Source organism: Cnephaeus nilssonii, assembly GCF_951640355.1.
Source record: "Cnephaeus nilssonii genome assembly, chromosome: 4".
NCBI lineage: Eukaryota > Metazoa > Chordata > Mammalia > Chiroptera > Vespertilionidae > Cnephaeus > Cnephaeus nilssonii.
In genome coordinates, this window is record NC_137075.1 from 84143467 (window position 1) to 84168863 (window position 25397).

Sequence of the window (25397 nt, forward strand, 5' to 3'; positions counted from 1 at the left end):
TCCTTGCTTCTTCGAGGCCAGCAGGAGAGAGACTCTCATCTCTTTTAAAGACTCTCATCCAATTAGGTCAGGTCCCTCTAAAATGATTTCCCTTCAAGTCAAGGCTTAAAAGTCAACCAGTTAGGAACCCTAATTACATCTGCAAAATCCCTTCGCCTTTGCCTTGTAACATAATCACAGCATATGACCATTGCCATGTTCCCAGTAGGTGACTGTCTTGCTTACATAAGATGAAGGCAAGGGTGAGTCATCTCCGAATACAAGGATGAAAAAGAAAGGTATGAGGCCCTGACTGGGAAATCCAGAATGAGGCTGGAAAAGATGCCATTCTTTGGTCAATGAACTGCCTATTCCGGGTGGCGTCGGGGAAGGCGCAGCACCTTGGGCAGCACTAGGGGGAGTATTGCTTGTCTTGCTCCAGATCACAGCCACCCAGAGCAGGGTGCTCCCTCTGCAGGCGCCCAGGCCCTGCAGGCTTGTGGTGTGCATCACGGGAGCCCACAGATGGGACTCCACTCTGAAATGGTAGTTATTCTATTTAAGCTTCCTGATCAGCAACAGGCTCTGGGGTAGACGGTGTACCCTGGGGCCTGGAAGGCAGCTTGAGTGAGACAGGCCTCAACACTGCCTACATGCGCTCAGAGACCTGCCCAAGAGCCCTCAGGAACCTGTACTGTAATTATTATAGTCGTCCCAGCCCCAGTGTCCCACTGGCAAGTAATTTCACATGTAATTATCCTTACAACAAGGAAGATTTTTCCCATCCTCCTCCCTGCCCTTCTTCCTCCTCTCTCTACGTTCCTTCTTTCTTCCCCTTCAACTCCCAGACAAATCCAGTAACGTCCACATCAGGATGCAGAGGAATCAACCTCAAGGTCACCTTCTACCCTGGCCTGGGGCTGCTCTCTCCTTGGAGAGCAGCCTGGCATGTTCCCTGACACCGTCAAAGAGAGCTCGGATGGCATTCCCCTCCACCTTCCTTCAGACAAGACGCTTTGACTTTCTATCTTTAGATCAACTGTCTCTTCCTAAAAGCTCACCTTGGGCTCAGGAAGGGACGAGGATTATTGCTGAAGGAAGCTGAGCAAAACGCTGGCCCACGTAGGTCAGACCGGCTGTGACGTGGCCAAGATTCTATTAACTACTTAACGAATTGCTAGCACCTGACACACCTGATGAGTAATTTAGGCTCGACACCATGTTGAATGCTTTGTAGTCGTGTTCAGTCCTTGCAACAACCCTATGCTATTATCCACATTATGTAGATGAGTAAAAGGAAAAGTTAGGTAACTTTCCCCAGATCACATCACCAATCAATAGCCAACATGGTCTGTGTGACACCTGGTCGGAGCATTTAATCACCCTGCTCTGTCACCCTATGTGTAGGTGGGCTGCGACCCACATTGCTGCTCTCACGCTTTGGTTATTGGCTATTGGCAATTGCATTGTGCAAACGATAAAGCAAAATTTCCAGCTCCCCAGTATTCACTCAGCGTCCCCTACTCAGCTGTCAGTGCCGCCAGCCATGGCTTGCTTGCCCTTAAGGTGCCCACGGCATTTTCAGTTGTGTCCAGACAAGCCTGCCTTGCTTTGCAGAGGGAAGCAGGCAACATACCCACATTTCGGGACAAGCAAACCTGCGTCTCTGGACCAGCTGCAAAGCATCAGTAAACTCCAAAGGGAGAGAGGATCTGGAGAATGGGACCCTCAGTTGCCTCCCCAGTCACAACATGAAAACTCTTAACTACACACTGGCCATCGTTGCCAGCAGCCCAGAGTTCAGCCTTTGGAAGGGTAGAAGACGAGAAATGGGCCTGTAGTTCCTGGAGCATCAGCCACAACCCCTGGGAAGTTAAGAACGCTCAATCGACCAGGACTAAGGAGGCTGGGAGATAGGAGGCCATTAGAATACCTGTAATAACATAACTAAACTGATTGAGCATGTGGCTTAGAGAAAGTGGCCATTTTATTTTTTATTTTTGGGCCCTCATCTAACTTGCCAACAGGAATTGAAAGGCTTACAAACCCGGTCCACCTGTAACAAAGCTGTTAAATGAGCTCTGGCCTCCTGCTGTCTCGAAGCCTAGGGACAGCTAACCCCAGAGGGAGCACTCGTCTCACCCTCCCTCCTCCTATCTCCCTTCCCTCCTCGCCGCCGCCCCCCTCCCCCTCGCTCCTCTGGCCATTGGTGAGAGGTCCCCCCACGCTCTGAAGTCTACACAAGGCTTCATGCAGAGCTTGGGTATTCATTTCCAACAGCTCCTCTAACAAATTACCATAAACTTGGTGGCTTAAAACAACAGAAATTTATTCTGGAAGCTGAAGTCTGAAATCAAGATGTCAGCAGGGTTGATGGCTCCCTCGGAGGTTCTGGGAGAGTCTACTCTATGCTTCTCTCCTGGCTTTGGGCATTTGCCCGAAATCCCGGTGTCCCTTGGCTTATAGCTGCATCACTCTGCATCTCTGTCTCTGTGGTCACATGGCCTTCTCCTAAGGATGCCAGACATGGGATCGAGGGCCACCCCCGCTGCTGAGTATAACCTCACCACAACTAAGCTCATCTGCAAGGCTACTTCCAAATAAGGACAAGTTCTGAGATTCTGGGTGGATGTGAATTTTGGAGGGGGGGGGGGGGCTCTATTCAACCCAGGACAGCTCGTCAATGGCAGTTTTGGCAGATCCCACACAACAGCAGGGAAAGGATTTGAGCTTCTCAAGAGGAGGGGACCATGCAGGTGGGGAGGTGAGGGGAGACCACCCTGAGCAGTCAGTATCCATGGCGGACTGAGGCACTGCCCCTGCATCTAAAACATTTCACAGAAATCAAGCCCAAAGGAGCCAAGGAAGTCACGCAGAGAACAAAGGCAACTTCCCCCATAGCTCAAACCACAGCAGCCAGCCTTTCTTCCAAAGTGCACCGTTTGAATTATCCAGGTAAAATGCCAGGTAATTCAAATCATCTCACTCTGCATCCCGCCCCACCCCCACCCCCTCGCCTCCAAGCTACCTATGAAAAATAGGTAAATGCCTTCAATCTCTCCTTTCATCTCCCTTTTAACCCTAGGAGAGATGGGGACACCCAGGAGCTCAGGCCATGAGGCCTCCCACTTAGGCACTCCCAGACAATCCCAGGCAGGAGGGCCCAGGGCAAAAAGCCTCATGGTCCCCTAAGGCGACCCTTTCTGCTAGTGGGGACCCGTTTCTGAGGCCCTTCGGAGAAGGGCTGTGCAGAACTGCATCCAATCTGGGCTAAGCAGATTAGTTCCCTCCCAGCAAAAGGTTCTGGGCTGCTGAGCAGGGCGCAGTGGCAGGGGGCTGTCATTACAAGGCCCAGATAGGACATAATTACATGCTCCCTGGAAGGAGCTCCTAATTGAATTACAGGGTGTCCCCTGAGCATCAAAGGCAGCCGGGCTCAGAGGTGGCCCAGCAGCCCAGGAACAGGCCCTCTGAGGAGCTGGTGTGGGGCAGGACTCAGGCTATGGAGTTGCTCAGGGACGCCCAAGCCCACAGCTCACGGGAGGGCGGGGGTGGGTATTCTCTAGTCCCATGTCCCCTGGGCTTGCTGCAACCTGGAGGAGGTACAGAGCCAGAGGGCATGCCAGAAATTCACTCCATTCATTCATTCATTCATTCACTCATTTATTCATTCAGAAAACATTTTTTGTGTGTGTCCCTACAATACAGGGGTGGGGAACATCCAGCCCTAGGAACATGTAAGGCCCAAGAAATCATTAGATCTGGCCCTGCCAAGGCATTAGGGGTGAATTAAATGTTTGACTAAATATAGCAGGCTAATTTTCAAGTTGATAATTTTTTATGGCCTTTGAATGATGTTATAAATATAAAAATGGCCCTTGGCAGGAAAAAGGTTCCTCGCCCTGCTATAATGGGACACAGAATGAGGCGCTCAGAGGGACCCGGGGAAGAACCAGGCATGGCTGTGGTCTGAGGACATGGTCTTCCTGGGGACCATTTACTCCTGAGGCCAACTTCTACCTACAGCTGTGTGTGCTGCACAAGCCAGAGCCAACTGCTTATTCTCTCAAGTCCTTCTGGTTGACTGGAGGGCGTGTGCAATTATTCCACTTTAACTTCAGTTGAATGACACCAAACGGAATCCCAACCAAAGGCAGGGGCAGTGCCTCTGTGTGGCCACAGCCCTCGGAGTTCGCCTCTTCTACAACTCTCACACACTCCTCTTCTCCACCAGACTGGGAACTCCCTCAGGACAGGGGCTGTGCCTTTTCTCACTGTGCTCAGCCCACAGTATGAGCTCAACAAAAGTCTGCTAATTGGATCCTCAGCAACTGACACCTGCCTCCCGGCCCCCGCTCTCCCATTGCTTCCTGCCTCATTGATTTGGAGGGCACTCACGGGCTGTCCAGGGGCTGCTGCCAGTGAGAACTCCCCTCCCCTGCTGTCTTCTATCATCACCCACTCGAACCCTTGATCCTGGATGCCTTCAGATATCATGGACACATCAAAGGAGACCCCCTGAATCTCAACCCATGGTCCTGAGCCAGCCTCGCCCTGTTTCCCAGGCAGCAGGTCAAAGCATTGCCTGCTGGCAGTTTCTGGTGGTGACGTGACACCAACAAGGACCCTCTGTACACTGGCTGGGGCAAGGGTGGGTCTCTTGTCAGCCGTCCAGGGTGATGAACCCAGATTTCTGAGCCGGTATCAAGGAGTCCACTGGCCCTTGCCAAGTTCCCTGGGCTTAGTTACCCCTGGGTTAAGAAGAAAGACCAGTCTGGCTGTTAAGGAAGAGATACGAGGTGCGCTCTTAGCTTCTTCTGTATGAGGGGAGGAAGCCTGATGCTTTCAGCCTCCATACCTTATTCTGATGCTAAAATATGTAACACAATAGAAAGATCACGTGATTTCAAAGATCTAGGTTTTGATACCCTTAAAAGTTCCTTGTTCTAGGGTAAATTATTTAATCTTTCATAGACTCAATTACCTAATCTGAAGAAAATGGTAATATTAACCCTAAAGGTATAACAATATCCTTATACTTTTTTTATATTTTCATATAAATATTAGAAGTTTTATTATGTAAGAAAAATAACCACAATAGTAATCTACCCTCCGCACCCCCCCCCCATCTGAATAGTGGTAAAGCCCAGGTAACCAACACTGTGCCCTGGATTCTGATATTTCTCTAGAATATTATGCTCTCCCCCTGGGGCCACTCTCATCAAAACCACTTTAAACTACTAGACTCCAGAATTTTCAAAGCATTGTACATATATCAGTTAGTTCCTTTGAAAGTTGGCCTTTGGCTATGTTCATTCTACTCTCTCCCCAACCCCCCAAAAGAGGAAGTATATGTTCTTCCAGCAGTCTACACGGGTTAATTAAAATGTCATTTCTCAAAAAATATATATTTAAAATAAAAATTTAAAATGTCATTTCTCTCTGCTTTGGCTAGAACTATATTAACTCACTAGAGTAACACTAGTTATCTGTTGCTATATGTTATGAAGACAATGGAAATCTAATTACTTTTCAGCTCATAATCTTCTAAAACATGGGTTCCATGAGGAGAGCAGATAAAATGGTCTGTGGTATGAATCTGGTTGGGAACCACTGGTCAACTTTATGAAATCCACTAGATCAGTAGGGGTTCTGGAATATTCTGATTTATTAGGAACTTATCTGCTTCATGTGTCCAATAGGAATGTATGTCCTTGTGGATTCACCCTGTGTTGTGTAGGATGAGGAAGAGTGTGAGTCAATGCATTTTCCCCGTTAGGATTAGCCCAGTATTGTCAGGATTGTGGTGACTTCATGCTAATAATGGAGACTCCTAGATTCTTTATCCCATGAAGTTCTCTCCATCTCTCATCCCTAGACTGGCTTTGACAGGTATTTGGCCTTTTCTTTTTGCATGCACAGTTGAGCCCAGACACAGCCTCAACAATCCTTTCCAAGATGCCCCTGGACAGCCACTACTATCTGACTTAGCAGACATAAAAGGCGTTCTATTGTACACCCCAGCCTGTGCCCTGGGACATGGGCACCTGACGTCACACACTGTGCCACCTGGAGGTGAGAATGCTCTGGCTTCCGGGGAGTTCCTGGAAAAGCATCAAGTTACAGCACCAATGATAAAGATGGGGCGCCTGCTGGCTCCAGCTAAGTCCAGCTGACCAGCTGTCCAGTAGGGGAGGGGCGAGGCAGAGAAGGCTGTCATCTGCCCTTGGCGAGCATGAGTGACAGGGAAACTTTCTGTTTCTGTCTGGAACACAGGCTGCTCTGGAAACCCAAACCCTGGAAGAGGCATTGAAAGTGACTCAGTCCCCAAATATTGTACCTGAGAATGACAGCAGATTATCTTCTGACGCTAACGTCCTGGAAAGGACAGAGCAGAAGAGGGAGAGAAATGACCCTGGAAGCCTTGAGATTTGTGTCACTGAGCATCAGGCCCTGTGCATGTATTCTGTTGATCTAGGCAGAGGCCAGCTTAATCTTGGCTGTTGAATCAGAGGTCAGCTTGATGGATCTGATGGGGCTGGAAGCTCAAGAGGTGGCTATTCTTCTCATTCTCTAGCTAATTGCCTCAGCATAGACCCTTGTAAAATCAATGCTCTCTCTACCTGCAAACCTTATATAATGTGTCTGTTTCGAGGTGATAGATGACTGTCCCACCTTACTTAGAAGGGACTTCCTTCTAAGTGACGTTGCGCACCACTTACAGATGCCACCGCTTAGGTAGCTTACCATGGAATCCCCATGACAACTTCATTTTTCCATCCTACCACTCAGTATCTTGGAGAGGATTGTTGAGGCTGATTACTGTCGGGTTAGGTGGGGCAGGGAGGAGCTTGGCTTGACACAGGGCAACCAACACATTTGTGGTCTTCACATGGCCAAGTTGGGGAAATGGTGGCGGGGGGGCGGGAGTGGGGAGCATGGAGGAGAATCAGATTCTCTCTCTTATGAATCTGAGCTAGAAAAATAGAAAGATCTTTCCAGGTAGGAGTTGAAAGCGTTATGGAGGAGAAGCAGTGAGATAGGACTGCTGGTCATAGAGGAATTGCAAGGTGGAAGCCATGAGGGAGAAGGCCACAGAGAGAAGCAAAGATGCCAGGAGACAGAGACCACGTGGCCTAGTGGGGAGCACATCAGAAAGAGAAGGTGGTCCCAGGGCACCCTCAGCCTCTGATGGTTTTCTGGTACTAGTTCCAGTCTATGCTGGATCCTCACAACTCAACCTTCTTGTCTTAACATCCAGTCGGCAAACACTCACACTGTGGTGAAGGAGAAAAGAGCACCACGGGAGTGGTTTGTTTCCTGGGAGATATCAGTCTTCTTGGCATTATCGTGATGATAGTTCTTTCCATTGAAATGACAGGCTTTCTTAAGGGATACACAGCTCACTCTTGATCACTCAAGGAAATCGTAGATCAGACAGTGGACAGAAGGCAGCCCAACGACAGACGCCAACAGTGTGAAGAAAGGGGCTGTAGGGACTAGAATAAGAATAAAAGAGGAGACAGGACTAGCAGAAATGGGGAGGAAGGCACTGAGTGTGAGCAGGACTGGACACCACAGCACCAATGCCTGAAGCATATACAGTAGAAAAAGAAAAGATGCAACAGGAGTTGTTTAGAAGAGAGAAAGTGGAAGAGAAGAGTATACAAACAGAAAGTAAGGTATGAGCAGGGAAATACAGATTTGCAGACATGAAGACTTGCAGCCAGGGCCATGGTTAGCCTAGTGATGATGGCACAGTACACCCCACATCACCACAGTTCAGAAAGAGAGGGTCTGGTGGTAGGAGAGTTCACAGGGAGAATTCACGTGTGTTACACAAGGAGAAAACCAACAGGGAGACAAATCAAGACCACGAGCTCTGGCGAAAGATGGACTACAAGGGAGAAAGGGCAGTATTAGTCACCCATAATCTGTAATTTGTTCTACTGCCATATTCTGAGTATTAAGTTACTATCACGATGTCACTCCTTTTGAAAGAACCAACAAACGTACAACAGAGTGTTGTCTGTATCACAAATAACTGGTTTTGTGAAACCTAACAACCAAGTGGTAAATGAACTGGGCTCAGGCAGGGACAGGATAACCAGGCTGTGTCCAGGCATGCTGAGCCATTGCTGGAATGGGTCAGGATGGTGCCACATCAATAACCAAACTTAAATATAACACACACACATAGTTTTCATAAAAGCAAATTCCTCCATAATGAATAAGTTTCACTTTCAACTTGATCTTCTACTCTACTTCTTCAGGTAATTTCCTATTTGGGTACCTGGTAGGTGGTAGGGGTGAGAATATAATTTCTATGCATGATAACTATCATGCCACCTGAGAATGTTTATCCTATGTTTTCCTTCATGGTCACGTAGCAAAACTCTCAAAGCATTTGATTCCTCCAAAATGCTTCTGGACTGTGAAGAATTTAAATATGGGGAGTTTGCTCTATTTGTACATCAAAGCGTTCTCTCCCCAACTATCAATTATATCCTACTGGCTCTAGGCCAGGGTTTCCTATTGGATTCTGGAAGCACAATTTGGTCTCTCCTTTTCAAAACAACAAGAAAACAACACCTTGAATAAGCTGAATTTCTACTACCTTCCTTGCGGAGTTGTCTCGGGCAGAGCCAAAAGGTGGAGAAGGAACGAGTGCTCATACACCATCCAAATACATCTGGGAAGTTGTTGAAAGGTTGGACGACATGGAAGAGCCCTCCCCACTTACCCACATCACTTTGCCCAAGTGTCCCTTTCCATCACTCCTGTGAGTGAATGAGGAAACTTTGACCTTAGGAGCCAGGAGTTGAGACAAAATAAGCAAGGCCATGGCAGGATTGCCATCGGTACCCCTTTATTGTTACTGCCTGAAGTCCCAACTAGCACCTCTCCAAGCAGTGCACAGGAGGGCCTGCACTGGGCATCAGCCTGTTTCATTTTTTCACTGGCCAGTCATGTGGTCAATCACAATGTGTCTTCTCCTGAAACCAACCTGACATTCTCCCTCATGGGATCTCCAACCCTGCAACACTGAGGTTTCCGGAAGATGAGTTAATGTGAGAAGACTGGGGCGGGCATGCATATGGTTCCTGACCAAGGCAGGGAGAGAGGTACTGTCTGATCCAGTGTTGCCTGAGGACCCTGCACCCTTAGGCCTAAAACAAATGAACTAGGAAGGCTCTGGACTTGTAGTGATTTCTGCAAACATATAACATTTAAGTAGATTTGGGGTGCTTTATGGATCCTGGAGTTGGAATATGTCCTTCTTTGCTATAATTTTTGACAATTTCAGTAAGAAAAAATTATCAGGGTGCGGGACCTTTCTAGGTATAATACCCAAAGCTCTGCTAAAAAGGCCACAATAGCCTGTGATCACTCCTTTAGGCCCAGAAGAACTGCCGTTGAACAACCCACTAGAAATGTCCCACTGTGCTAAGTTCCCCCATTCAGCAACTGGCATAGACATGGATTCCCTTCTTCAGGACAACTCAAAGCCAAGTACATAGTTCCACCACAAGTTCCATGGAGCCATGAGTCCTGGTGACCGACTGGCTACCAAAAGCTGGGGAGAGAGCTTGTCACTGGAAGTCGGGCACTGAGGCAGAGGCCAGGGGAAAGGGAAGATACTGGCCCTTAGAGAATGATCACCACCTCCATCTGACTCCCACCCTCACACCGCTTGCAGCTCATGGCTTTTCTCAAGCACAGAAAGGGCATTCTGAAGGCAAATGACCTCCCTGGGTGGCAGGAAAGAGAGGATCCTAACACTCTGCTGAATCAAAGAAAAAAAGGCGGGGGGGGGGGGGGGGCGCGCGGGAACCTCCTTTGTTTCAGACAAGTTGGAGAATGTTTACGTTGTGTCCAGAGCACTCCAGACTTTCCTAAGTTTTGATGGAAAGGTCACTAAGGGTTGAAACGGCAGGGAGCAACCACCCCTGGTGGAGAATGGCCTGCATCATTGTGAAAACATTTCATTGTTTCATGGAACAAGGTCTTGTCTGCAGTTTACCAGCAGGGCCTGAAAAATGTCACCTTTTCTCAGTAAGAGGTTGCTAAGTTAAGTTGTGTGTGTCTGTGTGTGTGTATGTGTTTAATTTCTATGGGTTCAATATTTTCCTTCTGAACAGTCTCAAGGTGAACCGAGAGATTTAAAATAATGCATAATATATTCTTAGTGTTGGTTAAGATATTAGTCACATGATATTCTTGGATTTGTACTTCCAGAGCATCTTCCACACAAGAATTTCCATATCCTTTCCAAAGCTAATGTTTTTCTGATGGGTTAAAATAAAATGGAAAAGTCCAAAGATATTAAATCTGTGCCCTTTAAAAACTCCTTTCCAACTCTAACTTTCTTTCCTAGACAGCTATTGGACAAGTTACTTTCCCTCTCTGAATCCAGCTTCATCATTCGTGAAAATGGGAGGTCAGACACCTTCCAGCTTTTTCTTTTTCACAAGATGTTTTATTTTATTTATTTTTTAATATATTGGTATTGATTTCAGAGAGGAAGGGAGAGGGAGAGATAGAAACATCAATGATGAGAGAGAATCATTGTCTGACTGCCTCCTGCACGCCCCACACTGCAATGTGCCCTGACTGGGAATTAAACTATGACCCCCTGGGTCATAGGTTGATGCTCCACTGAGCCACGCCGGCCAGGCAACTTCCAGCTTTAACAGTCTAATTTTGTTGGAAAATATGTGGCACAGCTAATACACCATTCTTCTTCAAAAGAGGCCTAAGCTGTTTAATTACAGCAGATCTTGGCATTTGCATATTTGACATCTGTGGTTTTGACTACTCCCAGAGACCCCAAAGGTCCATGAGCTTCAGTAATCTGTTATGTTGCAGCAGCGTGCTGTGAGCCTGGGCTACAGGAGCCAGTCACATGTTCAGTGAGTGAGATTAACGTGCTGGCAGAACCCACAACTCTGTGAGGTTTTGCTATTGTCAGCTCAAAGGCCTGATTCTCATTGTATACAACAGTGGTAGTCAAAAAGGTAGGGATTCTTCTCAATAGTATCCCTCTCAAATGTCAAGAGTTTATTGTAATGTGGGTTTAAAGTAATCATGTACCCACCCCCACGTCATCTATTTCACTACTATCCCGATGGTTACTCTGAAAACTTCAGTGGTGTCATGCATACAACAAGGATATGTTATTCCTCTTTTATTGAACTTATCTCAACCATATGCCTCTCCCAACCTGTCTGACTACCTGTATCCTCTCCACCTGAGAGGAAGATCCTTGAGAGCGGGGATGCCAGCTTGTCTTTATTATCTCCAGAGTCCCTTGCAATGTACCTGGCACGCAGCAGATATTTAATGAACATCTACTGAATGTCTAAGCACCTTCTACGAGCAAGCGTTGTGCATTTTATTCATATTTGAATGCAGTACTTATCACAAACCTGCAGGTTAGATACAATGATTCCTATCATCCCAACAAACTATCTGGTGATTGATGGATTCACACCTGTCTGTCTAGCTCCAAAGTTCATGTTTTTCCATCTCACCATCTTTGAAGAAGGAAAGCATAAAGCCAACTAAGTGAATTCACAGATCCAACATTATTGATAGAGCATAAGCCCGGCTTCACCTGGATAGATTTAGAGGAGTGTGGTGGGGGCAAAACTGACAATGCTACCAGGCTTGGTGGGCAAATAGAGCTACATAACGAGGGAAGGATGAGAAAGTGCCAGTGTTGCAGGCATCACACAGCTTCTGTCTAAGTACCCTGAGGGTTTCAACTCTAAGTTGGGACCAATGGCATCAGGAGGTTGTTAGAAACGCAGAATCTCAAGCCCTACTCTAGACATTTTGAAACATAATCTGCATTTTAGCAAGATCTGTACGTGGTTCATCAGCACATTAAAATCCGAGAAACACCACCCTCAAGATATTCTACAGTCCTTTCTGGCTCTAATACTTTAATATTTTAGGAGTTGAGACTAGGAATCTTCATGATAGCCAAAAACTAGCATGCTTATTAATGTGGGTCACACAGAGATCCAAGCAACCTGATCACCTCCACAGTGTCTTCTGAAGAATATTGTTAATTCATCGATATTACTATCAATGGCCTCATTCCCTGAGCACATGCCATGTACAAGGAACAGTGCATACAATATCTTAAATCATCATAACAGTTCTGCAAGAAACACTACTATCCCCTTTTTACCAATGACAAAAATAGTCTCATAAATTAATAAAATTCCCCAAAACGACATGGTTAAATCTATAGTAGAGACAAAACCCTAACCCAGAGTATTTAGAGTCCGTGGTTTTTCTGCTACATTATACTGCCTCCAGTAAAATTTAGAGTATCAAGCATAGGGACGCAATGTGAGGAGAGACTAGCAGGTTTTGGACTCCATCGTCTGCAATGAAGAAGACCAAAGGGGTAGTCTAAATCTACTAAGGTCTAAAGAACAATGCACAGGAATAGATGGGAACATAGACGTGCTCATCAAATCCTAGAATACCTGGACCAGAATCTCAAATGTGTGGAGGCTGAGATACATTTAGCACCAGTATCACCCAGGAGTGATCATCCATGAAGCATAGTTACATTCCAGCTGAAAACACAGATAGGAAAGTTTGGTATATTGAGAGATCCTAGGTGCACAATTGATTATTCATGGGACAAAGAAATTTGGAGCCAAGCTTCTGCTCTCTCAAAAACTACCCTTCAGTGCCATTGGTGAATAGGTACCGAACTAAAGGAACCACACGTCTGTCAAATTATGGCCAATGCTGTGGTCTTGATGTCACTTAAAACCTGGCAGTAACCTGTTAGATACTGACATTGCCATAAACGTATATGAAATCTCACGGAGTTGTCTTCCCAGCGAAGGCCTGTCCTTCATTTGTATGTATAAACACTCTCCCGAGAGCACATATAAATGGATCATATTCTCTAGATGGCACATGTTTTTACTTACGCTAACAAATGACTATCCTTCCCAGCAAAATGACTAAATAGAGCTCTAATAAATCAATTTGTCAGTGGCTATTTCACTTCAGGAAACAATATCCCCTGTCCCATTTTTGGCTGGTGCAAATATGACCTACACTGAGTGGCCTATGTCAATGGTACAGAAAATCCTAGAGCTGGGAGGCACTGCAAAAAGATCTGACCCTGCCTGCATGCAAGAAAAGTATTGTTATTCCCACTTTACAGATGAGACTATTTAGTTCTAGAGCTAAGACTAAACGACTTGCCCAAAGTCAATTAGGAAGAATCTGAAAGAACAAGAGCAGAGTCTCCTAAATGACTCACTCAGCTCTGTTGTCAGCAGAATCCAACCTCTTTTAAGCTCTGTCCCAAAGCTGGACCTGGGGAGAAGCTCGTCTATAGCATCTCTTTTTCGGATCTATGGATCCCCTTTCCCATGAGTTCCTCTGCTCTACTGGAAGTTTACATTTTCATCTCTAACTGAAAATGTTTGTTGGAGCAGTTTGACACACACACACCCATTTCTATATACCCCCTTTGTTCTTCACACCTTCTCCTGCCACTGCTTATTGTTTGTGGACACCACGGGAACTTAGAGACAAGGTTCCCCCTTCTCATCCCCATCCTTCTTGGCCACCCTGGAAAGTCTCCCCTCCCATAAGCTGCAAATCCTGGGTAATGTCATTCTGTGTTCTTCTTCACAGCTATCTATCTGAAAGAGGACAGAGGACCCAGCATAAGAAGGTTCAATAGGGAGAGTTACAGAGGCAATAGAAGTGTAATACCCAGGACTAAATGGGGCCTTAACCTGAAAACTATTTCAGGAGAATTTCAGACTGTGAAGAGAGATGACCACACAGAAGATGTGTTTTCTCCCACAATTCTTAAAAGGCATCTCCTTCACTGTTTAGACAGAATTTGGAGCTTAGACCTGTGACTAAAGACAGTGGCTGCTGCCCTGGGAGCTCTGCTCCTCCAACATACATCCAGTACCCAAGCCATACTGACTCATCTCACCTAGACTAGGCAAGCCTTATAGAAGAGCCTACAAGCATTTAAACAGATGATCAAGTTTCAATCAATTTTGCAATTTCCAAATTGAAGGAGAGGTACCTGAAATCTGGTTGTACAATACAACAATATGGCACTGGAAAAAAAAAAAGCCAGCCCTAACTGGTTTGGCTCAGTGGATAGAGCGTCAGCCTGTGGACTCAAGGGTCCCAGGTTCGATTCTGGTCAAGGGCATGTACCTCGGTTGCGGGCACATCCCCAGTAGGGAGTGTGCAAGAGGCAACTGATCGATGTTTCTCTCTCATCGGTGTTTCTAACTCTCTATCCCTCTCCCTTCCTCTCTGTAAAAAATCAATAAAATATTTTTTAAAAAATTATTTAAAAAAAAAAAAAAGCCAGTGCCACTTGCTTTCTTGAGGATGTCCTGGTTGGGCTATTGCTGTCTCAGAGTGGAAAGGATTGGCTTCAAAGCTCATAGAAGCTCTTGGCACAAGGAGAGGAGGAAGGAGACACCCAAGTAATCTCCTAGCTCTCGCTTAATCACAAGAATTCTCCAAAATCTGATATCAAAACTTCTGTCACCCCACACCTCCACCAGCCATCAGGCTGCGTTGCAATAGACAAAAATCTGTGTCCTGAGATCCTGCCTCAGGATTCCTTGACTAGAAACATTTTAAAGTGAGAAAACTGAAGGAGAGTTTGGAAGCAGAAACTGCCAGTAGTGTCTGCTGATCCTGCATACCTGTGATGAAACCAAAGTTTTATATTAACACAAATCCAAGGAAAATTTTAAAAAGTGGTGCAGAAGGATAGAAGGATATGGCAAGGGATAGCAGGGGATAGAATACTGAAAGTTACTTACACAGTTTCATTATTCTTGAACTCCAACTCCCCATATATGTCTTCAAAATCCTCACCACCACCCCTGGCTGTCCCTTCCACTGTCCTAAAGGGGACGATGACTGTGCCCTTGGCACCTGATGTCCGCAGAACCTTGACCTCCATGACACCAATACTCTCACTGATACGAATAGTGTCACATTCAAAAGTGAAGATGCCTGCATGGTCATCATCCAAGATAGTGACTCTGGCCACACAAGGGGACACCAGGACAGCCCTGGAAGGCAAGGGAAGATTATTCAGTATTGGGGGAGCCATCCCTTCCTCTGGCTGCTCATCCTCTATGCGGACATTGGTCAACCTCACAAAGAAGTATTCGTCCTCCTCAAAAATGTCATCATCAATGATGCCCACAGAGAACTCCTTCTGGGTCTCTCCTGGCTTCAGAACCAGGGTGCCCTCTGTGAACTCATAGTCAGCCCCTGCATTGGCAGAACCATCCTCTGTTTTGTAGTCCACATACATGGTCTTGGATGTGTCCCCCCCTTTCCTCACCACTGTCAGGAGTACAGCCCCACAGTTCTCCAGGCACCGGTAAGAGCATGGGTCAAAGAAGACCTTGGAGACAAAGTCCTCAGGCTGATCGGCGTGCACCTCACTCATAGCAGCGGACTTCTTGGCTTGTTCTGCAGCATGTTTCCTCAGGATATTGCCTGCACCAATCATCATACGTATGGCTTGAATCCGGTAGAAGGCGCGGCTCTTCTGTTGATGGGAAAGAGCATAGTAATTGGCCATCTCTACCAGCTGATCTAAGTCCTTCTCTGGATGTTTTTGCTTCAGATCCTTGAGAATCCGGATCATCTCCCTGCGGGACTCACCCACTTCTTTCCCTTCTGATGGCACCAGATTCCCATCTAGAAAGTGGGAATTCATCATTTTCCCATCCATCTCAATGCTCTTGGAGTGGCCACCCGCTGTCTCTATGATAATTCCTCGGTGTTTATCTGTACGGTACTTTTTGTGCATGTATTTGTAGAAGAGCAGTCTCCTATCTGCTATCCAGGCCAGAAGGACACACACTGGGAAAAAAAAGAGAGTGAGGAGGCCTTCCCAAACCTGGACCACACCAGGAGAGAAGACTGCCAGGATCATATAGAGCCAGATATAGGCAAAGATGCTCCAAGCAGCAGTGACAAAGAACACTCGTAGGTGCTTGATCTTACGAGTCTCTCCATCGGGGATCACGTACACACAGATGGCAATGATGATGAACATGTTGAAGGATGCACTGCCTACGATGGTAGAAGGTCCCAGATCACCAGCAATGAACCCGTGACCACACACCTCAATTAAAGAGAGGAGGATCTCAGGAGCAGAGGAACCCAGAGCCATAAGGGTCAGGTTGGAGACAGTTTCATTCCATACCCGAATCATTGTTGTGCTGGTCTCTCCATTGGGCTTTTTGATAGTCACCTCTCTCTCTTGAGAAGTAATGACTTCAATAGATGCCATGAAGCGGTCAGCAATGATGGATACCCCAAGGAACATGTATATCAGGGCCACAAAATAGACAATGACCCTGGCAATCTTATCCCCAAGGGAAGGGTTCTCCGGGTACCAGATTGGTAAGATGACACCCTCCTTGCAGTCCAATGACCCCCAACAGGACTCATTGTTCTGCCCTGTGCTGGGCACATCCTCTGAGCCACCAGTCTCTGCCCGAAGACCATTCAGGAAGAGCACAAAAGTTATCAGCCCAAAATGGAGGAAGGCAGAGGTGAGAGGCTGCAACCTTAACCACGCCATACATGAGACTTAGCCACTGGCTTCCACTGCAGCACCAATGGTCCTCCTGACAGGCCAGAGACCTAGAAAAGACCAGAGAGGTAGGAAAAGGCATGAGGAAAAGGGAGACAGCAATGGCAGATTCCCACCAATACAAACTGGTATTTCATCTTGAATAACATATTGCACTAACATATGGGGCAGTCTCTCACTTGGAAAAATACATATCAGTGGGAGACACAAATAGCTGCTTTGTCCTCAGGACCATCTGGTGAAGACTCAGTTGTAGAATGGCTTAAAATAGCTGGGAATATTGGTAATGGAAACATAAGTGATGCCATCTTGTCCTATCTCCCAACCCTACTGTTATCTGTGAGAGTTCTCAAGAATCACCTTAAGCCCAGCTGGTGTTGCTCAGTGGTTGAGAGTCGACTTATGAACCAGGAGTTCACAGTTCGATTCCCAGTCAGAGCACATGCCCAAATTTTGGACTTGATCCTCAGTAGGAGGCATGCAGGAGGCAGCCAATTAATGATGCTCTCTCATCATTGAAGCTGCTATCTCTCTCTCCCTCTCCCTTCCTCTCTTAAGTCAATAAAAATATATTTTTAAAAAGAATCAACTTAAAATAGGCCAAAGATGACCTGAATTTTCATCCCCACTTCTACTATTTCTAGGGTTTTCAGTCTTCTTTACCCTCAATGTTATCATACTCAAGAATCTTGCATAACATAGGTTTGCAAGACTTGAACTTATCATGAGCTAAACTCCAAAATAGAACACCTTGTCTATGTGTAATTGAGCCCTCAATGCAAAACTTCTGCAGGCAATCTGTAATGCTGAGATTGCTTGGAAAACCGAGAGGGTTGATTCTGTAGTGAGTGCTACCTGCAGTGTAGCTAAAACAAAGTCCTGTAAGTTGTGCCTAAGACCCAGTCCACAGCAGCCCTTAGCCCTCCAGCAAAACATGCTTATGAAACAGTTTTGGTTTCCAGTTACAGGAAGATGGAGATCAGTCAGCCACTCAAATTCCAAACCAAATCCTGAAAGAGCCAAGTGGTAGAAATCACTATTAATAAAACATGCAAGTGGCTCTCAAATAAATGTTTTTAACTGGAGACAAGATTTCAGGGTGAAGTGCAGCCTCGTCTGGTGGCCTCGAGCCATTAAAAGGTGAACTCAGAAGAATGGAAAGAAACTCAACTGAAACTAAGACTCATCCTTCCACTCATTGCCTAATTCAGGTAGAATGGGAATGCAAATAACCATGCAATTAAAAAAAAAAAAAGCTACTTGCCAATTTTTCCACTACTGCTACAACCATGTGGGGAACTTCTAGTAATAGAGAAATGCTCATTTGCATCCAGACCTGCTCCTCCTCCTCTGCTGCTTCCCATCTTAGAAAATAACACCTCCATCCACCCAGTTACTCCTGCTAGTCTGCAAGCCTTCCTCTCCGACCTGTCCCTTATCCAATCCAGCACTAAATCCTATCAACTCTTCCTCGGTCTCTATCACCACCATCGCAGTCCAAGACACCATTCCTCCTCACCTGATGAATCTATGCAGCAACTCCCAAACTGAACTCACCACTCCAACTCTTGCCATTCTCTAGTCCATGTCCTCATATAGCCACAGTAATCTGTTTTTAAAAAGCAAAAACAGCCCTAGCTGGCTTGGCTCAGTGGATAGAGCGTCAGCCTGTGGACTGAAGAGTCCCAGGTTCAATTCTGGCCAAGGGCACATGCCTGGGTTGCGGCTCGTTGCCCAGCGGGGGGTGCGCAGGAGGCAAAAGATCAATGATTCTCATCATTGATGTTTCTATCTCTCTCTCCTTCTCTCTTCCTCTCTGAAATCAATAAAGAAATATATTTTTTTTGAAAAGCAAAAACAGAACAAAGACTTACACTATCACTTCCTTCTTTTCCCCCTTTATCTCCTGCCACTCTTCCTCTTACTGCACTTCAGCAACAATGAACTTCATATCAGGTTGTTTTCCACCTCAGGACCTTTGCAAATGACATCATCCATGCATTCCTGAAATGACTGTTTCTTCTTTGCATCCCCATTCTTAACAATCCAGATCATAGCTTAAGTTGCCTTCTCAAGAAATCTTTCCCTCGACCCCACCCCCAAATGGTCCAACTCCCTCTGTTATGTTCTCTCATCACACTCTTTACTTTTCTTTCACAGCATTTATAAAGCTTTGAAGTTACTTGTATTTTGTGTGAGATTATATGATTAATGTCTAACTCATCTAATAAACTATGAATGACACAAAGGCAAAGACTATGTCTATTCTGTTTATCATGGTATCCTAATAGGGAAATAGTTAGGTGTTCAGTAAATGTATGTTTTTGGAATAAATATATGTAGTCACTAAGGAAGCTTATTCAGTGCTCTAACTGAATTGTGTCTATCCCCTCCACCCCCCAAACATCCATGTGTTGAAGCCTTAAGCCCCAATGTGACTGTATAGTGAGATAAGGCTTTTAAGATGGAATGAAGGTATAATGAGGTCACAGGGTGGGGCCCTACCCTGATAAGATTGGTGACCTTATAAAAAGAGGGAGAGGTCAGAAGAGAGGGGAGAGAGGGGAGAGAGGGGAGAGGGGCGGGGGAGAAGGGAAGAGGGAGAAATCTACCATGTGAGAGTTGTCTTCCTGGCTTGCAGACATAGCAAGTGGCCATCTGCAAGCCAGGAAGACAACTCTTGCCAGAAACGGAATTGGCCAACACCTTGATATTGGACTCCCAGCCTCCAGAACTGTGAGAAAATTAATTTCTGTTGTTTAAGCTACCCAGTCTATGGTATTTTGTTATGGCAGCCTGAGCAGACTAACACCACTCCAACATTGGCCTTCTTTAAAACCATTTTATGATCTGAAATTAGCCATTTGTTTTAGAACAGAATATACAAATACCATAGACAAATTTCTCACTCAATTTTAGAGGTTATATAGGACCTCTTTAAACTCCCAAGGCTTGTACTCAAAGAGAAGTTCTCTTCGGACACAGTACGCCTTGGTACATGCCTTCCTCCCAAAGGGCTTGGTGGATTAACTTGGTTTCTTATTCCCCAGAATGGCAGCCAAGTGCTGAGGCCCACATTCCCCATTAGTCCAGGTGCTGGGGGTCATGACAGCAGGTGTTTGGGGCTTTGACCTCACCCTGAAGAGAAAAGGTTACAAGAATGACTGTGGAAGAGCAGAGTGGTTGAAGGTGTTCAGCATCCATATTCAAAAGACTGAAAAAGCTCTCATAATCTGTGATGTACACAGAGACCCCATTCACAGGTTTAACAATCACTCACCCTGGAGAGATATGGATAGAGACAGATCTTGGCACCCTGCCTTGACCTCTGGAAACCCCACACCTTGTAGATTCTGATAAGCCCCATGCAGGAGGAGACAGAAGGTGGGCACAGCTGGAGCAGCTCTTTGATCAAGAGCCAACGAGGTGACAGGAGGTGGCAGCTGGGTAGACCAGCCAGCCCCAAGAAGGCAGGCTATCCACAGGTTAGGGAAGAAAGCTGGCCTTCTGCAGTCAAAGGACACGGAGCATTGAGGTAGTGGAGTTATCCTGATTAACAGGGATAAGGACTCCTACTTCTCTTACCCACCAGGAGAATCAAGGAGGATCATGGTCTTTGTTCTGCTCAGTCTTACGGACACCTGTGGCAACAGGTTTCTTTGGAAAATAAGCTGTCATGTGGTCAGAATCAGAGGCCAGTTTAGAAAGACTTTTCCCTAAGAAAACAGATGAACTGAAGGAAAGGATGAAAGAATACAAGGCAAGAAGGAGGCTAGTAAATGCCTGCACCAAGTTTTTGGAACTGAAGGTAGAAAATGACCTGTGAATTCCCAGTTGTTCTTTCCAGCCCTGCCAGGAAATGGTTTCCGCCTGAGGTTTTGGAGGGAGAGGGGCACCTCCCATGACCAAGCCAATGGTCATTTTTGGTGTGCTTCCGACACCAATGGAAACAGATCCCAACGTCCTGGGGGTCCACCCCAGCCCTTAGAAACCCAAATGTTTCTAGAAGGCTCTTCATCAGCCCTAAGGCGTACTCAGGAATATGACTCAGCTAGCGATCCCTGAGAACCACCCCAAATGATGAAGATATTAATAACAGCAAATAACACTTAAAACTGACTACTGTGGGATAATGCTAAGTACTTCCTCAGTTAATCTTCATAACAATCCTGTGATATTTGTACTATTTTTATCCCACCTTAGTTTCAGGAAACTGAGGTTTAGTTAAGTCATTTCCTCCAAGTATAAAGCAAGGAAGTAGGAGAGTCAGAACTCACACAGAGATGGCATAAAATGGTCTGGTTTTCAACACTCCATTTTACTAAGATGTCTCACTTTGTTAGAAAATGTCCATGATCCTCAATCAGCTTCTAGTCCCCTGTGGACTTAGGAGCAATATGACAGCCCCACACACCCTAACAGAAGAGACTAGCCATTTGGTACACTGGCCTAGTCCCCAGGCTTCCTGGGGCTGTCCAAGTTGCCCAATGCAGTCTCCCACCCACATATTCTTCCATCAGTTCATGTTGACAAAAATTAACAAAAGCAGGTGATTTGCCAGGCCTGATACTAGAGGCTGGTGGGGGAAAATGAAAAATAAGATCCCGGGTTTGCCCTCAAGGGTACTATCCAGCAGGGATGGAGAGCTGCACAAACCGTCACTCTTACTATAGTAAGTGAGAACATGAGGAAGGCACGGAGCCAGCCTGAGGAGTCAGGGAGGCATGCTGAAGGAGGTGATCCCTGAAATGAGTCTTTAAGCATGAGTGAGCTTCAGTCAAAAAAAAAAAAGTGGGAAGGGTATTCGAGTCAAAGAGAACGCCTAAGCAAAGACACGAAGACGTGGGGAAGCCTGCTGTGTGTGTGGGATTACAAGGAGTCCTGTGGGAAGCGGGAGGGGCAGATGAGTGTTCAGAAAACTGGACACGCAGGGAGGGCTCAATTTATGGCATTGTATATGCCAGGCTGAGAAGATGGGGTTGTATCCTAAGGGCAGGGAAAAGCCAATGATAGGATTTTAAACAGGAGAATGACATGGTCTGATTTGTAGTTCAGAAAAAAACCAATTCAGCTAACGGGTTTAGGCATGGCTGTAAGAGGGACAAGACCAGAGCAGGAAGATCAGTTAGAAATCCTTTGGAAATAGAACAGATACAGATGAAGAGGGCGGGCCTAATGTATACACAGTCTGCAGATGATGACCCTCTGTCCCCATGTCACATTCCTCTTCCTCAGCTGAATGGATGCCCCGGCTCAGCCCACGGCCTCTCATCTCTTTCCTGGATTATTTTCCTAACACACCCCCCCCCCCCCCGGGGCCATCTGCAAGGTGTCTGTGTCCTCAGCAGTGGCTCTTGACATCTTTTAATATCACTGGCAAATTTAATTAAAGTCACTGTTCCTCTGCTCTTCCAGATCATTAATAAAACAGTGCCACCAGGCCAGACTGAGCAAAGTCTCCCTCTGCTACGCCCTCCACTTTCTCCAATGGGAACACTGCTCCGGGCCTGTCACCAGCCTGTGTCGAGTCGTCCTGCTCTGCTTCTAAATCTGGGCTCCTACACAGGCATCACAGCCAATTTACACTAAAACTTCAGGTGCAGCCAGGCTGCACTGGATCCAACGTGTCACTCAAGTCCAAGAGCACTGCATCTTCGGCACTTCCTCTGCCTACAGGGCATGCGGGTCAGCGCAGAGCCCTCCCCCTCTGGCCATGCTTCCCCCACCCCCACCAGAAACACAGGAACTAAGTCCCCTGCACTTCCAAGAGTAGAAAATACGTGACCTCAGCTGCTTAGGCGGTTTGGTTGTCACCACTGGAACTTGCATCCAAGGAGGAAAACATAACAATGCTGTTTTTTGTGTATTATCTCTTCGAATCTTTATAGTAAAGGAAGTACTATCATCATCATGCCTTTTTACAGACAAGCAAATATGAGCTCGTAAAGATTAGTTTGCCCAAGATCACAGTTATTAAGTAGAAAAATAAGCATTTTATTCTGGAAGCCTGACTCCAGAACACGTGGTTTTAACCGTGCTGGGTATGTACTTAGGGTTTGGGGACCCCCCTTTGAGCAAGGCCCTGGAGTGGGCAGGGGGAGTCTTTCTGGATGTGGAGGCCTCACCACAAGCGTGGAGGCTCTACATACCCCAGGGCAGCCTAGAGCAGTGGTAGAGCCCCAAATTTGAAAGCAGGGGGAAAGAATTTTCTTCCCAGCCATGCCTCAGCAAGCTGTGAGACTTTGAAGAGTCTGTGAACCTCTCTGGGCATTAGCTTCCCCATCCAGAAAATTCATATCCGGTTGGATGATCTCCACAGTTCCATTAAGACGAAGATGCTGTGAGTGCAGGCAGCCTGTCTCTCAAAAGGCAAGGAAGGGACGGGACACAGTTGAGTTGGACCTGAGTAATGTGAGAGCCAGGTACAGACTTGAGACTCCCCAAGAGACCTCAGTGGATAAGAGAGTAAGTTAAGTTTGGGTGGTAGAAAAAGGGAGCCCCCCAAAAAAGTCAAGGAGGGCCTACATTCTGGATTTACCAAAAGCTCCTTGGATCGAGTCCATTTTTTGAACAGCTACTCTTTGAATGCCCATTTGGGGCCAAGCACTATGCTGATTAGGAGTACAGCCATGGATGAGCTATACTATATCCCCAACCTTAGAGAGTTTATCTTCTGAGGGACAGAGACAAGCAAGTAATTACGGGAGTAATGGATTACAATGATGTCATGGGAAGTGATATCTTTTTCTCGTGCTGCTCTGAGCTCTCAGGTTGGTTGCTACACAGCTCCTTCAACCATGTGGTCAGTGGCTGCAATGCAGCATGGCTTTAGATCACAGAGAATCTTGCCGTAGTACATGATACAGTATTTGACTGTTCTTGCTTCTCCGATCTCATGCAACTGTCCTATTTTGCCTTCCCTGAAGCCCCTCAAACCCTTGTGGCATCCAAACCACATGATAACTTCATGGAACCCTGCTGACATTTTCCCAGGCACTAACACCCCAGTGGAAGCCCCCTGAATGGTCCAGGCACCAGCAGGCCTCCTTCTCCTTGTGTTCTACATGAACCAACGACTTTAAAAATAACAGCAAAAATCACATCTACTCATTGGGTATCTACTCTATGGCTGGCACTACGTTAGGCACTTTTATAGCTGTTCTTTAATCCCTAAGGACCCCACAATAAGACAGGGATTGTTGTATGTTTTAGAAATGAGGAATCTTGGGCTCAAAGACAAATAATTCACCAAAGGTCCACTAGCTGAGCGAGGGACACCACTGGGCTGTGAAACTTGGTATATCTATTACCAAAGTCTGCTTTTCAACCCCAGGTGGTAAAGGGTATGGTGAAAGAGAAAGATATGAATCTGGAGCCCTGAGGTCAAGAACCTAGAGTCCTAGAACCTTCTACCTGCCCTGGGAAGCCTTCCCTGACAACACCCTCTTCCTCCACTTTCCAAATGAGTCATTTACACCCCGTTCCTCCAGCACTTTGTTCGTCACTGAAGCACTTGGCACACTGACCTGAGCTTACCTGTTTACATGTACATCTTCTACACTCATGTAAATTCCCAGGGGGGATTTCAACTCGACATAGGGAAGCTTTGTTTATTTGTGCATTTATTTTGGAGGTGGAGGACAAAAAGTGCTCACACTCAGTGGAAATCTGCTGATAGGCTCAGAGGTTGGATCTGAATTCTGTTAATCCCCTATGCCTCCCCTAAAAGTCTAGGATTCAAAGCCTTGTTGATTCTATGATTCTTAGGTTTACTTTTACCAGGCTCTGCGGAAGCCAGAGCATTTTGCTCTATGCAAGTCCTTAACAGATCTGGGGAGTCACAGACAGTGACTGGGTGGGCCAGAGAAATGGGAAAAGGAAGGGCTTTGCCCACTTAAGTTCCACTTCTCCCATTGCTGGATCTACATCTGCATTCAAGTCATCCCCCAAGGCGGAGGCACTACCAGCAGTAGGGCCACATGCTAGAGAGGTTGTGCATTAGAATAACTTTGGAGCTCTAAAAAAGACAGACAGCTGGATCCTACTCCAGACCTAAGTTTCAGACTCTCTGGGAGGGGAGCCTAGATATTTAGGTGTTTTGTTTTTTTTAAAGCTCCTTAGTTGATTTTGAGTACTCCCAAAGTGGAGAATCCTGGGAGAGAAGACAAGGAACATAGCCTGACTATGATACAACATTTGCATCTCAGAGAGTCCAACCATTAGGGACTTTCTTTGGACCAGGAAAAGGGCTCTCGGTGTATCATGAGCTGACTCACAAATGGGTCCCACAAAGCCTTTCTAGGCAATGAACAAACATCCCATCCTCCTGCACTCTCACTTTCATACCTTGCCAAAGATAGCATCAACTCCCTACTCACTTAAGTGGATTTTCCCTTTGTCTCTCCCTAAACCTGCTGTCTGCTTGGTTTACACTTTTACTAAAGAAATGTAGAAGACCCAGTGTTCCCTAATCTTCACAGGAATATGATGCTACTCATCCATGTTCAGCAAGACATGTTTCTAGTTGTTTTTTTTCTTTAAGGATAATGGCTTAGGTTAACTTGGCCACACTTTTCCTCGGTGCTTCTGTGTTTGTTCATTCATTTTGTTCATTTATTTATTCATGCATGCATGCATGCATGCATTTGCATGAAACCCAGTCTATATGTCACATGTTGGTTTTCACTAAATTATACTGAAAAAATGCACCCAACTCATTTTTTTGCACACTCAAAAAAAAAAAAAACTACAATAAAAATTCCTAGAGGGT

At 46.1% G+C, this 25397-nt stretch overlaps 1 protein-coding gene across 2 annotated transcripts in view; it reads right to left on the bottom strand.

The window, feature by feature from the left end:
* Positions 1–25397, bottom strand: part of SLC8A3 (solute carrier family 8 member A3) — a 120880-nt gene that overhangs the window by 81392 nt on the left and 14091 nt on the right. For both annotated transcript variants that reach the window (XM_079768691.1, XM_079768692.1), the window contains exon 2: positions 14829–16677. In XM_079768691.1, the coding sequence (XP_079624817.1) occupies positions 14829–16615 (1787 nt within the window). In that variant the 5' untranslated portion in view covers positions 16616–16677. The remainder of the gene's footprint in view (positions 1–14828; positions 16678–25397) is intronic.